At 40.9% G+C, this 15,890-nt stretch overlaps 1 protein-coding gene across 1 annotated transcript in view; it reads right to left on the bottom strand.

Annotated features, from left to right (window-relative positions):
- The window catches only part of ZSWIM5 (zinc finger SWIM-type containing 5), a 255,235-nt gene that overhangs the window by 49,237 nt on the left and 190,108 nt on the right, over window positions 1–15,890 (bottom strand). The window contains exons 3-4 of the mRNA XM_036833321.1: window positions 2,773–2,921; window positions 1,030–1,180 (exon numbers count right to left, since the gene is read on the bottom strand). Coding sequence (XP_036689216.1) covers window positions 1,030–1,180; window positions 2,773–2,921 — 300 coding nt within the window. The remainder of the gene's footprint in view (window positions 1–1,029; window positions 1,181–2,772; window positions 2,922–15,890) is intronic.

Raw genomic sequence — 15,890 nt, forward strand, 5'->3', positions numbered from 1 at the left:
CAGAGTGGGGCCATGACTGGATAGTGAGTTCAGAGTATGGAGGATTCTGCAAACAGGGGGAGGAGCTGAGTATTAGCCCTGCAAAACTGGCCTTGGAACAGGGGAATGATAAAGAGAAATAATGACAAAAGAAGATGGCCTTGATGAGAAGAATCTAGAACAGAGAAGCCATTCAGGAGGCCACAGGTCTAATTTAATCTAAAAGTCCCAAGGCCCGCAACCAGATCAGTGGTGATGGGAAGTAAAAAGTGTGAATGGACACTAAATTGCATTCTGAAGGTCAAGGAATCAAATTAATTTGGTAACTGGATGTAGGGAATGAACAAAAAATGAGTGCTTGACAACAAGTTTGATAGAGTAAGAAATGGTGGTGCCAATGCCAGGTTCAGGGGAATCTCTTTTCATAGAAGCCCTGATTTCATTTTTGGGTTTCTCAAGTTTGAGGTGATCAGGAGATTTTTTTCAGTAGAAATGGTCATAGGGCAGCTGCTAATATGAGACTGGAACTCAGATAAGTGGAAAGAAGATGAGGATGAGATCACCATAAAGGAAACTCTGAAGCCATGCTATTGAAAAAAAAGAGTTCTCAAAGGAGTATAGAGAAAGAATAGAAGTCCAAGGCCCAAGTCTTGGAAACTGCCTTATGTCTAAGAGGTTTGTCTGGGGGTGATAAAGAAAAGCAGACCCAGGGAAAGCAAGAAAAGTGAGTTTGATAAGTATCTGGAGAGCCAGGCTAATGCCATGGAACAGAAGCCAAGGCAAAAGGTTTTCTCTCACCAAAGGCTTCTATGTGGTAACATCTGGAACAGAATGCAGATGTCAATAGCAAAGCACAATGCTGTGGAAGAAACACAAGTGAGTTCAGAATTACTCTAGGTAGCCTCTGTAGAGCCTAAATCTTCTGCCAATTGGGCTAAAGTTCACTTAGCAAGATCCATGTAATGACTGATGGCAAGTGTTCACTAACACTATTGCCAGGGGGCAAGTTGATAGGATAGACATGCAGTTCTCTGAGATATGTGGACTTACCTAGCTCATCCCAGAGCTGCCTGCACTTATCTGTCATGGTTGTTCCTTGCTGCCTCCAGAGTGTGAGTCGTGGGTCAGCCATAAACTGCTCAGTTATTAGCGTCAGCATCCTGGCTCCATTGGAATCTCTCATCCGCAGCATCTCTCGAACCTGACACATAAGGAGGGGCAAGAGTTGGTGACTGCACATCATAACAAAGTAGGAGGAGAAAGAAGGGGAGGAGGGGGAGGAGAAGATGAAGTAACTAAGCACAGCATATCCAAAGAGCCAAAAAGAAGGCCTCTTGTTCTGTATGTAAGTTCTTTGCATGTATCAAGAAAGCCTGCTGTGGGCAATGAGATACCACTTCACACTCACAAGGATGGCTAGAATCAAAAAGCCAGATAATAAGTGTTGGCAAGGATATAGAGCAATCAGAACCCTCATACATTGTTTGGTGGGAATGTAGAATGATGTAGCCACTTTGGAAATCAGTCTAGAAATTCCTCAAATGATTAAACACAGAGCTACCATATGGCCTACCAATTCCACTCCTAGAGAGAAATGAAAATATATATGTCCACACAGAAACATTGTACAAGAATGTTTATAGCAGCATTATTTATAATAGCTAAAAAATGGAAACAATCCAAATGCCCATCAACAGACAAATGGATAAACAAAAAGTGTGGTATCCATATAATGGAATATTACTTGGCCGTAAAAAGGAATGAAGTACTGACACATGCTACAGCATGGATGTATGTTTTTAAATACTTTAAAATACTATTCCAGGGCTTCCCTGGTGGCGCAGTGTTGAGAATCTGCCTGCCAATGCATGGGACACGGGTTCGAGCCCCTGGTCTGGGAAGATCCCACATGCCGTGGAGCAACTAGGCCCGTGAGCCACAATTACTGAGCCCTGTGCGTCTGGAGCCTGTGCTCCGCACATAGAGAGGCCACGATAATGAAAGGGCCCGTGCACCGCGATGAAGAGTGGCCCCCCACTTGCGCAACTAGAGAAAGCCCTCGCACAGAAACGAAGACCCAACACAGCCATAAATAAATAAATAAACCCAAAGTTTAAAAAAAAAAAAAAAAGCTAATGTTTAAAAAAAAAATACTATTCCAGGAGAAAGAAGCCAGTCCAGAATAGGGAAATCTATAGAGACAGAAAGTAGATTAGTGGTTGCTTAGGGCTGGGGGAGTGGGGCATGGGGAATAGGGGAGTGATAGGTAAAGGGTATGGGGTTTCTTTTTAAGATAATGAAAATGTTCTAAAGTTGACTGTGGTGATAGCTGTACATATCTGTGAATATATTAAAAACCATTGAATTGTACACTTTTAAAAATGGGTGAATTTTATGCTGTGTGATTTATATTTCACTAAAGGTGTTAAGAAAAAAAAAAAACAGAGAGAGAAAGCCTGCTGTGAGAGTCCCCAGTTCCAAAATACTAAGTCTCTTTAAAGCCTCATCGGGCAGCCTTGGGTTCAAAGCAGAGGGAAGGTGGCTTCATTACTAATCCCCCCAGGAATGCTAACTCACTTAGAGAGCTGAGCAGAAGGAAAAAGACTACCAGGGTGAGGCAGTAGGGGTCCCTGGATGCAACCTGCTCAAGTCTGCTCTGCTCAGCTCCCCTCCCCACAGTTAGTTTTCAAGCATTCAGTACAGGTAGGTCAAGTGAGCTAGGTACAATGCATGAAGCCAGAAGTGTGGTAAGCCCAGTTTACTTAAGAAAAAAAAAAACTTTTCATATCTTACCTTTGCAAACATTGAATTGAGTTGCTTTCCAGAGCCATAGTAACCACCCTGGGAGAGAAAGAGCTTCACTTGTTCTTTCACCTGTTCCTCGTCCAAATGCCAACAGTTCTCATCATCAATGCTGGCCCCAGCTGTGGGGTCAGGGGCACCTGTGAGGAATGGGAATGATGAAATGAATCCCTTGAGTTCCTACCCTACACATTCAGCAGGAGGGGCCCTCTGTGAATCTATTCAGAAACAGGTGGGTATTCTGCCTTAATCTGGGCTTTGTCAATTGTGTGGGCCTAAATAAATGTAAGAGAGCTAATACTAGTTTCATGTTCACTAAACTCTCAGTTGTATCCTCTTCCAAAGTCTACAAATACCATCCTGGGGGAAAAAGCCCAGAAGGAAATACACAAACATGAAAATAGCGATGTATTTTTTTTTCCCTAAGAGAATGACATTTTTTCTTCTTTTTTGTTTTTCTATGAAGTTCAAATAAGCCTTAAAGCACACATATTATTTTAAAATTAAAAAATACTTTCTTAGAAAATAAAAAATTCTCTTTTTAAAGTTCACTATAAAATTGTAGCTTCTCAAATGGTGTCAACACTTCTAAATTTCTAGAAACTTGCCCCTGGGGACTTCCCTGGTGGCCCAGTGGTTAAGAATCCGCCTGCCAATGCAGGGGACACGGGTTCGAGCCCTGGTCCAGGAAGATCCCACATGCCGTGGAGCAACAAAGCCTGTACACCACAACTACTGAGCCTGTGCTCTAGAGCCCGCGAGCCACAACTACTGAGCCCGCGTGCTGCAACTACTGAAGCCCACATACCTAGAGCCCATGCTCTGCTACTAGAGAAGCCACTGCAATGAGAAGCCCGCGCACCACAACAAAGAGTAGCCCCCGCTCACCACAACTAGAGAAAGCCTGCGCGCGGCAACGAAGACCCAATGCAGCCACAAATTAAAAAAAAAGGAAAAAAGAAAAAAGAAACTTGCCCCTGAAGCACAGGCGGAGTTATATACCTGGTGATATAATTTTACAAATTTGCACTCAAGATATCTTTCATATCTAGGCTCACCTCAGCAACATCACTTAAAACAGTTTTAGTTATTTATGCATCCCTCTCCCCTAGTAGCCTGTTAGCTCCTTGCTCACAGTTGAATTACCTATAGCACAGTGCTGGTAATATGACAAGCACCGAGGAAATATTTGTGGAATGAAAACTGAATCTTCTTCTGTCACTTTCTCAAAGACAGAGTCCTATGATAAGTTTTTAGAACCCTGTCTCCAAGTGACAAAAGACTGTAAGTCAATACTCTATAGGTGTGGTCATGCAGTCGGTTACAAATTCATGTTGTGTTTCATCAGTACGTCTACCAACCTTCTTGTACTCTTATATCAAAGCCTTGCTTAAATGAAATCTGCAGAGAAAAGCTGCTCTTCAAAATAAATTTATTTATTTATTTATTTTTGCTGCATTGGGTCTTCATTGCTGTGCATGGGCTTTCTCTAGTTGCAGTGAGTGGGGGCTACTCTTCGTTGTGGCGCGCAAGCTTCTCATTGCGGTGGCTTCTCTTGTTGCAGAGCATGGGCTGTAGGCGTGTGGGCTTCAGTAGTTGTGGCACGAGGGCTCAATAGTTGTAGCTTGCAGGCTCTAGAGCGCAGGCTCAGTAGTTGTGGCACATGGGCTTAGTTGCTCCGCGGCACGTGGGATCTTCCTGGACCAAGGCTCAAGCCCGTGTCCCCTGCAGTGGCAGGCGGATTCTTAACCACTGTGCCACCTGGGAAGCTCCTGCTAAGCTTTTTTAGTGCATCTTATTCTCCAGGGAATCAGGAGGGCTCACACATTAATTTATTCTAAAAATACTAATTAACACTATAAGCATCCAGTTTATGGAATCTACTATATGCTACTTTTCTTCAAATGTAGTATTCTAAACCAAGTTCTGATCATATCACTTCCCTGCTCAGAAGTCTTCAGTGATAAACTATTCTTAATAAATGAAGTCCAAATTTAGCTTAGCATTCAGGGCCCTCCCTGGTCAGGCCCTTTCATTTCTAACCTTGGCTTTCCTATACTTATGCTGTGTTTCAGCTAGAAACTTAGTATTCGCAGAAGTCAACGACATTTCCTTATGACTTTACTTATGCTTTTATCCTTTACTTCCCTTCCTCTCCCCACAACCTGTTCTTTGGCCAAAAAACACTACTTCTCGTCAATATTGCCTCAGCTCTATAGTCACGGCTGCAATGAGAAATGGAAACCATAAAGTAAGTAGACAGAGAGGCAAATGCTGCCAAAACTCACCTACTGCTTAGTTCACTTGGTAGGACTTTTTTACCCCCTCATTGAATTAGCCATATACCCCATTGCCACCTGTCAAAACTATGTCCATCTTATGCTCATATGCATAAAAAGGCAGTAACACTCTTCCTAGTACTTTATAATTACTTCTCTTAAAGACCTGTTGCATTTTTTAACATCTTTATTGGAGTATAATTGATTTACAATGGTGTGTTAGTTTCTGCTTTATAACAAAGTGAATCAGCTATACATATACATATATCCCCATATCTCCTCCCTCTTGCGTCTCCCGCCCACCCTCCCTGTCCCACCCCTCTAGGTGGTCACAAAGCACCAAGCTGATCTCCCTGTGCTACGCGGCTGCTTCCCACTAGCTAGCTATTTTACATTTGGTAGTGTACATACGTCCATGCCACACTCTCACTTTGTCCCAGCTTACCCTTGCCCTCCCCATATCCTCAAGTCCATTCTGTAGTAGGTCTGCATCTTTATTCCCGTCTTGCCCCGAGGTTCTTCATGACCATTTTTTTTTTTTTTTAGATTCCATATATATGTGTTAGCGTACGCTATTTGTTTTTCTCTTTCTGACTTACTTCACTCTGTAGGACAAACTCTAGGTCCATCCACCTCACTACAAATAACTCAATTTCATTTCTTTTTATGGCTGAGTAATATTCCATTGTATATATGTGCCACATCTTCTTTATCCATTCATCTGTCGATGGACACTTAGGTTGCTTCCATGTCCTGGCTATTGTAAATAGTGCTGCAATGAACATTGTGGTACATGACTCTTTTTGAATTACGGTTTTCTCAGGGTATATGCCCTGAGAAAAGTGGGATGGCTGGGTCATATGGTAATTCTATTTTTAGTTTTTTAAGGAACCTCCATACTGTTCTCCAAAGTGGCTGTATCAATTTACATTCCCACCAACAGTGCAAGAGGGTTCCCTTTTCTCCACACCCTCTACAGCATTTATTGTTTGTAGATTTTTAGATGATGGCCATTCTGACTGGTGTGAGGTGATACCTCATTGCAGTTTTGATTTGCATTTCTCTAATGATTAATAATGTTGAGCATCCTTTCATGTGTTTGTTGGCAATCTGTATATCTTCTTTAGAGAAATGTCTGTTTAGGTCTTCTGCCCATTTTTGGATTGGGTTGTTTCTTTTTTTGATATTGAGCTGCATGAGCTGCGTCTAAAGTTTGGAGATTAATCTTTGTTAGCTGCTTCATTTGCAAATATTTTCTCCCATTCTGAGGGTTGTCTTTTCGTCTTGTTTATGGTTTCCTCTGCTGTGCAAAAGCTTTTACGTTTCATTAGGTCCCATTTGTTTATTTTTGGTTTTATTTCCATTTCTCTAGGAGGTGGGTCAAAAAGGATCTTGCTGTGATTTATGTCATGGAGTGTTTTGTCTATGTTTTCCTGTAAGAGTTTGATAGTGTCTGGCCTTACATTTAGGTCTTTAATCCATTTTGAGTTTATTTTTGTGTATGGTGTTAGGGAGTGTTCTAATTTCATTCTTTTACATGTAGCTGTCCAGTTTTCCCAGCACCACTTATTGAAGAGGTTGTCTTTTCTCCACTGTATATTCTTGCCTCCTTTATCAAAGATAAGGTGACCATATGTGTGTGGGTTTATCTCTGGGCTTTCTATCCTGTTTGATTGATCTATATTTCTGTTTTTGTGCCAGTACCATACTGTCTTGATTACTGTAGCTTTGTAGTGTAGTCTGAAGTCCGGGAGCCTGATTCCACGAGCTCCATTTTTCTTTCTCAAGATTGCTTTTGGGGGGGAGCTTCAAGATGGCAGAAGAGTAAGACGTGGAGATCACCTTCCTCCCCACAAATATATCAGAAATACATCTACATGTGGAACAACTCCTACAGAACACCTACTGAACGCTGGCAGAATACTTCAGAACTCCCAAAGGGCAAGAAACTCCCCATGTACCTGGGTAGGGCAACAGAAAAAAGAAAAAACAGAGACAAAAGAATAGGGATGGGACCTGCACCAGTGTGAGGGAGTTGTGAAGGAGGAAAGGTTTCCACACACTAGGAAGCCCCTTCGTGGGCGGAGACTGCGGGTGGCGGAGGGGGGAAGCTTAGGAGCCACGGAGGAGAGCGCAGCCACAGGGGTGTGGAGGGCAAAGCAGATAGATTCCCACACAGAGGATAGGTGCCAACCAGCACTCACCAGCCTGAGAGGCTTGTCTGCTCACCTGCTGGGGCGGGCGGGTGCTGGGAGCTGAGGCTCCGGCTTCGGAGGTCAGATCCCAGGGAGAGGACTGGGGTTGGCTGGGTGAACACAGCCTAAAGGGGGCTAGTGTGCCACAGCTAGGTGGGAGGGAGTCAGGGAAAAAGTCTGGAGCTGCCAAAGAGGCAAGACACTTTTTCTTGCCTCTTTGTTTCCTGGTGCACGAGGAGGGGGGATTAAGAGCACTGCTTAAAGGAGCTCCAGAGATGGGCATGAGCCGTGGCTATCAGCGCAGACCCCAGAGATGGGCATGAGATGCTAAGGCTGCTGCTGCAGCCACCAAGAAGCCTGTGTGCAAGCACAGGTCACTGTCCACACCTCCCCTCCCGGGAGCCTGTGCAGCCCGCCACTGCCAGGGTCCCATGATCCAGGGACAACTTCCCTGGGAGAACACATGGCGCGCCTCAGGCTGTTGCAATGTCATGACGGCCTCTGCCGCCGCAGGCTCACCCCACATCCGTACCCCTCCCTCCCCCCGGCTTGAGTGAGCCAGAGCCCCCCAGTCAGCTGCTCCTTTAACCCCGTCCTGTCTGAGCAAAGAACAGATGGGCTCAGGTGACCTACACGCAGAGGCGGGTCCAAATCCAAAGCTGAACCCCATGAGCTGTGTGAACAAAGAAGAGAAAGGGAAATTTCTCCCAGCAGCCTCAGGAGCAGCAGATTAAATCTCCACAATCAACTTGATGTACCCTGCATCTGTGGAATACCTGAATAGACAACGAATCATCCCAAATTGAGGAGGTGGACTTTGGGAGCAATGATATATATATATTTTTTTCTCTATTTGTGAGTGTGTATGGGTATGCTTCTGCGTATGATTTTGTCTGTATAGCTTTGCTTTACCATTTGTCCTAGGGTTCTGTCTGTCCGATGTTTTGTTCTTTTTTTTAGTATACTTTATAGCACTTGTTATCATTGGTGGATTTGTTTTTTGGTTTGGTTGCTCTCTTCTTTCTTTCTTTTTTTTTTTATTACTTAAAAAAGTTTTTTAATAATTATTTTTTATTTTAATAACTTTATTTTATTTTACCTTATTTTATTTTTATTTTATTTTATCTTCTTTTTTTTTTTTTTTTTTTTTCTCCCTTTTATTCTGAGCCGTGTGGATGGCAGGCTCTTGGTGCTCCAGCCAGGCGTCAGGGCTGTGTCTCTGAGGTGGGAGAGCCAAGTTCAGGACACTGGTCCACAAGAGACCTCCCAGCTCCACGTAATATCAAACGGCAAAAATCTCCCAGAGGTCGCCATCTCAACGCCACGACCCAGCTCCACTCAACAACCAGCAAGCTACAGTGCTAAACACCCTAGGCCAAACAACTAGCAAGACAGGAAAACAACCCCATCCATTAGCACAGAGGCGGCCTAAAATAATAATAAAGTCACGACCACCCAAAACACACCACCAGACATGGACCTGCCCACCAGAAAGACAAGATCCAGCCTCATCCACCAGAACGCAGGCACTAGTCCCCTCCACCAGGAAGCCTACACAACCCACTGAACCAACCTTAGCCACTGGGGACAGACAACCAAATACAACAGAAACCACGAACCTGCAGCCTGTGAAAAGGAGACCCCAAACACAGTAGTTAAGCAAAATGAGAAGACAGAGAAACACACATCAGATGAAGGAGCAAGGCAAAAACCCACCAGAACTAACAAATGAAGAGGAAATAGGCAGTCTACCTGAAAAAAGATTCAGAATAATGATAGTAAAGATGATCCAAAATCTTGGAAATAGAATGGAGAAAATACAAGAAACCGTTTAAACAAGGACCTAGAAGAACTAAAGAGCAAACAAACAGTGATGAACAACACAATAAATGAAATTAAAAATTCTCTAGAAGGGATCATAGCAGAATAACTGAGGCAGAAGAACGGATAAGTGACCTGGAAGATAAAATAGTGGAAATCACTACTGCAGAGCAGAATAAAGAAAAAAGAATGAAAAGAATTGAGGACAGTCTCAGAGATCTCTGGGACAACATTAAACGCACCAACATTCGAATTATAGGGGTCCCAGAAGAAGAAGAGAAAAGAAAGGGACTGAGAAAAATATTTGAAGAGATTATAGTTGAAAACTTCCCTAATATGGGAAAGGAAATAGTTAATCAAGTCCAGGAAGCACAGAGAGTCCCATACAGGATACATCCAAGGAGAAACACGCCAAGACACATATTAATCAAACTATCAAAAATTAAATACAAAAGAAAACATATCAAAAGCAGCAAGAGAAAACAACAAATAACACATAAGGGAATCCCCATAAGGTTAACAGCTGATCTTTCAGCAGAAACTCGGCAAGCCAGAAGGGAATGGCAGGATATATTTAAAGTGATGAAGGGGAAAAAACCTACAACCAAGATTACTCTAACCCAGCAAGGAACTCATTAACATTTGACGGAGACATTTAAAGCTTTACAGACAAGCAAAAGCTAAGAGAATTCAGCACCACCAAACCAGCTTTACAACAAATGCTAAAGGAACTTCTCTAGGCAGGAAACACAAGAGAAGGAAAGGACCTACAACAATAAACCCAAAACAAGTAAGAAAATGGTAATAGGAACATACATATTGATAATTACCTTAAATGTAAATGGATTAAATGCTCCCACCAAAAGACATAGACTGGCTGAATGGATACAAAAACAAGACCTGTATATATGCTGCCTACAGACCCACGAGACCCACTTCAGACCTAGGGACACATACAGACTGAAAGTGAGGGGATGGAAAAAGATATTCCATGCAAATGGAAATCAAAAGAAAGCTGGAGTAGCAATTCTCACATCAGACAAAATAGACTTTAAAACAAAGACTATTACAAGAGAAAAAAGGACATTACATAATGATCAAGGGATCAATCCAAGAAGAAGATATAACAGTTGTAAATATTCATGCACCCAACATAGGAGCACCTCAATACATAAGGCAAATACTAACAGCCATAAAACGGGAAATCGACAGTAACACAATCATAGTAGGGGACTTTAACACCCCACTTTCACCAATGGACAGATCATCCAAAATGAAAATAAATAAGGACACACAAGCTTTAAATGATACACTAAAGAAGAGGACTTCATTGATATTTATAGGACATTCCATCCAAAAACAACAGAATACACATTCTTCTCAAGTGCTCATGGAATATTCTCCAGGACAGATCATATCTTGGGTCACAAATCAAGCCTTGGTAAATTTAAGAAAATTGAAATCATATCAAGTATGTTTTCTGACCACAATGCTATGAGACTAGATATCAATTACAGGAAAAAATCTGTAAAAAAATACTAACACATGGAGGGCCTAAAACAATACCGTACTTAATAACCAAGAGATCACTGAAGATATCAAGAGGAAATCAAAAAATACCTAGAAACAAATGACAAGTAAAAACACACGACCCAAACCTATGGATGCAGCAAAAGCAGTTCTAACAGGGAAGTTATAGCAATACAATCCTAACCTTAGAAAAAAGAAACATCTCAATAAACAACTAACCTTACACCTAAAGCAATTAGAGAAAGAAGAACAAAAAACCCCCAAAGTTAGCAGAAGGAAAGAAATCATAAATATCAGATCAGAAATAAATGAAAAGAAATGAAGAAACGATAGCAAAGATCAATAAAACTAAAAGCTGGTTCTTGAGAAGATAAACAAAATTGGTAAACCACTAGCCAGACTCATCAAGAATGAAAGGGAGAAGACTTAAATTAATAGAGTTAGAAATGAAAAGGAGAAGTAAACAACTGACACTGCAGAAATACAAAGGATCATGAGAGATTACTACAAGCAACAATATGCCAATAAAATGGACCAACCTGGAAGAAATGGAACAAATTCTTAGAAAAGCACAACCTTCCTAGACTGAACCAGGAAGAAACAGAAAATATGAACAGACCAATCACAAGCACTGAAATTGAGACTGTGATTAAAAATCTTTCCAACAAACAAAAGCCCAGGACCAGATGGCTTCACAGGCGAATTCTATCAAACATTTAGAGAAGAGCTAACACCTATCCTTCTCAAAACTCTTCCAAAATATTGCAGAGGGAGGAACACTCCCCAACTCATCCTACGAGGCCACCATCACCCTGATGCCAAAACCAGACAAAGATGTCACAAAGAAAGAAAACTGCAGGCCAATATCACTGATGAACATAGATGCAAAAAATCCTCAACAAAATACTAGTAAACAGAATCCAACAGCACATTAAAAGGATCATACACTGTGGTCAAGTGGGGTTTATCCCAGGAATGCAAGGATTCTTCAATATACACAGATCAATCATTGGGATAAACCATATTAACAAATTGAAGGAGAAAAACCATATGATCATCTAAATAGATGCAGAAAAAAGCTTTCGACAAAATTCAACATCCATTTATGATAAAAAAACCCTCCAGAAAGTAGGCATAGAGGGAACTTTCCTCAACATAATAAGGCCATATATGACAAAACCACAGCTAACATCATCCTCAATGGTGAAAAACTGAAACCATTTCCACTAAGATCAGGAAAAAGACAAGGTTGCCCACTCTCACCACTATTATTCAACATAGTTTTTGGAAGTTTTAGCCACAGCAATCAGAGAAGAAAAAGAAATTAAAGGAATCCAAATTGGAAAAGAAGAAGTAAAGCTGTCACTGTTTGCAGATGACATGACATAGAAAACTACTAGAGCTAATCAATGAATTTGGTAAAGTAGCAGGATACAAAAATTAATGCACAGAAATCTCTTTGCATTCCTGTACACTAATGATGAAAAATGTGAAAGTGAAATTAAGAAAACACTTCCACTTACCACTGCAACAAAAAGAATTAAAATATCTAGGAATAAACCTACCTAAGAAGACAAAGACCTGTATGCAGAAAATTATAAGACACTGATGAAAGAAATTAATGATGATACAAATAGATGGAGAGATATACCATGTTCTTGGATTGGGAAGAACGAACATTGTGAAAATGACTATACTACCCAAAGCAATCTACAGGTTCAAGGCAACCCCTATCAAATTACCAATGGCATTTTTCACAGAACTAGGACAAAAAATTCACAATTGTATGGAAACACAAAAGACCCCGAATAGCCAAAGCAATCTTGAGAAAGAAAAACAGAGCTGGAGGAATCAGGCTCCCTGCCTTCAGACTATACTACAAAGCTACAGTAATCAAGACAGTATGGTACTGGCACAAAACTGAAATATAGATCATGGAACAGGATAGAAAGCCCAGAGATAAACCCATGCAACATATGGTCACCTTATTTTTTATAAAGGAGGCAGGAATATACAGTGGAGAAAAGACAGCCTCTTCAATAAGTGGTGCTGGGAAAACTGGACAGCTTACATGTAAAAGAATGAAATTAGAACACTCCCTAACACCATACACAAAAAATGAACTCAAAATGGATTAAAGACCTAAATGTAAGCCAGACACTATCAACTCTCAGAGGAAAACATAGGCAGAACACTCTATGACATAAATCACAGCAAGATCCTTTTGACCCACCTCCTAGAGAAATGGAAATAAAAACCAAAAAATAAACAAATGGGGATCTAATGAAACTTAAAAGCTTTTGCACAGCAAAGGAAACCATAAACAAGATGAAAGACAACCCTCAGAATGGGAGAAAATATTTGCAAATGAATCAATGGGCAAAGGATTAATCTCCAAAATATACAACAGCTCATGAAGCTCAATATTAAAAAATCAAACAACCCAATCCAAAAATGGGCAGAAGACCTAAACAGACATTTCTCTAAAGAAGATATACAGATTGCCAACAAACACATGAAAGAATGCTCAACATAATTAATCATTAGAGAAATGCAATCAAAAGTACAATGAGATATCATCTCACACCAGTCAGAATGGCCATCATCAAAAAATCTATAAACAATAAATGCTGGAGAGGGTGTGGAGAAAAGGGAACCCTCTTGCACTGTTGGTGGGAATGTAAATTGATACAGCTACTATGGAGAACAGTACAGAGGCTCCTTAAAAAACTAAAAATAGAACTACCATAACGACCCAGCAATCCCACTACTGGGCATATACCCTGAGAAACCATAATTCAAAAAGAGTCATGTACCACAATGTACATTGCAGCTCTGTTTACAATAGCCAGGACATGGAAGCAACATAAGTGTCCATCGACAGATGAATGGATAAAGAAGATCTGGCACATATATACAATGGAATATTACTCAGCCATAAAAAAAACGAAATTGAGTTATTTGTAGTGAGGTGGATGGACCTAGAGTCTTGTCACACAGAGTGAAGTAAGTCAGAAAGAGAAAAACAAATACCGTATGCTAACATATATATATGGAATCTAAAAAAAAAAAAAAATGGTCATGAAGAACCTCGGGGCAAGACGGGAATAAAGACGAAGACCTACTACAGAATGGACTTGAGGATACGGGGAGGGGAAAGGGTAAGCTGGGACAAAGTGAGAGTGTGGCATGGACATATATACACTACCAAATGTAAAATAGCTAGCTATGGGAAGCATTATACTCCAATAAAGATGTTAAAGATATATATATATATATTTATATATTTAAAAAAAAAGATCGCTTTGGCTATTCAGAAGACCTGTTTTCATTTCTTTTACGTTGGAATTGTGCACTTCTCATATATACCAACTAAATTGAAGTTTTAAGACTAGTGTACAGATTCATTTTTATACCTCACAGTGTCTGGATCATTACAGCACTGAGTTAATATTTATAGAATGAACAAACATTTGTCCTATTGACCACCTTGATTAAGCTCCAGGTGGGCAAATAATATATCCTATACTTCTTCTGTAAACTGAAAGTGGGCAAAGAAAAACAAATACACTCCTTATCCTTAAATATTTGTTAATAACAGCCATTCATTGAATGTTTCCTCCACGCCAGAGTCTAAGCACTTTTTATACACATCCCCACTAGAATGTATGTTCCTTGTGGGCATAAATTGTTTTATTTCCTGGTATATTTGCAACATGTGAACAGTGCCTGTCACATAGTAGATGCTCAATGAATATCTGTTGAGTATATTCCAGTGAACTCTCCCAACAACTCTATGAGGTGGCATTATTATCCTAATTTTAAAGCGAAAACAACTAAAGCTTATACAGATAAGTAATATAACAGATGGAAATTATATGAGTTAGAATCTATATGTTGGTCTCTCTTCAAAGTCTTGTTCTTCACTACAAAGCTATACTTTGGCCTCTAGCCTCATATTGCTGTGATCTACCACCTGGTTTCAGACCCTGAATGTAAGCTGGATGGTGTGTCTGAAAATAGCCAAATCCTTTCTTGGTTTATTCTACCACACAGAATATAGGGTAAGTCAGAATAATGCATTTTCCGCACAGTGAAAATAACGAGTTCTCACCAGTACAGTGATTCTCAAATGTTAATCACTTGGGGTTTGTTGTTAAAAATGCAGATTACAGAGTCTCACTTCTGATTCTAGTTTTCACTAGCTCTACAGAGATGCAACTGAGATAAAATAAAATAAACTAGGTATAAACCAAGGATTGGGCCTCTGAGTACCTTGCTGATGAGGAAAGAATAGCAATGGTGCTCCGAAAGCAAGGGCAGAGATGGTTTGAATACCAATTCTTACCCTTGGGTGGTTCAACTAGAAAAAGAAAAATCAGGAGCAGGACCCAGTCTCCCAGGGGAGCTAGCCTTAGTCAACAGATTGGAGGTGTGGAGTGACACCGCCTCTAAGGATTTGAAGGGGTATGGAGCAAACTGGTGCATCTTTTGGGCCCAGCTGTTGGTAGTAGCAGCAGCTGTGTAAGAAATCAGGCCACAGTTTATTAATACCGAGTGTGCACATGATGGAAAACTTCTGGGATAGTGCAATTACTGCTGGAATACCAGGAGGGGATTTTGAAAATGAGAGCTCAAAAATTATAATAACGGCAAGCAGTGATTAGGCCCCTACTATGTGCCAGGCCCGGCATTAGGTACCTTACATTAGGCTAGGATAGGCAAAGCCTAGAGAGTTATTAACAGTAAAATTTCACCTAAAACTTCAAAAGGGTTGTTTATCTGATAGCAAAGAAAGGAAGGTAAACTGCGTAAATGTTTTCTGGTCTATAAGGAACCCAGAGGAGACAAGAAACTGAGCTGCCAAAATGGGTGCTTGCAGAAAAAAAAAAAGGGAGTAAGTCAGTATTTGAGACGTCCAGATAACAGTCTATATGGAGCTGGTGTGGCTGTTGAAGAAATCAAAGTCATGGGAGTTCCCTGGCGGTCCAGTGGTGAAGACTCGGGTTCTCACTGCCGAGGGCCTGTGTTGGATCCCTGGTCTGGGAACTAAGATCCTGCAAGCCTTGAGGCATGGCCGGAAAAAAACCCAAAAGGCCCAAGAAGGATTTTCTAAGACATTTCTGTTTATTCAATATTTATTGAGAGCCTCCTATGTGCCAGGGGCCTGTGCCAAACACTGGATAGACAGTGTAAAATAAGCAGACGTAGTCCCTGTCCTTGTGGAGCTGATAGACTAGTTGGGGAAAGGGAGTCAAGCAAATAATCACCCAGGTACATATCT

This window comes from Balaenoptera musculus, chromosome 1, assembly GCF_009873245.2.
Source record: "Balaenoptera musculus isolate JJ_BM4_2016_0621 chromosome 1, mBalMus1.pri.v3, whole genome shotgun sequence".
Classification (NCBI taxonomy): Eukaryota; Metazoa; Chordata; class Mammalia; order Artiodactyla; family Balaenopteridae; genus Balaenoptera; species Balaenoptera musculus.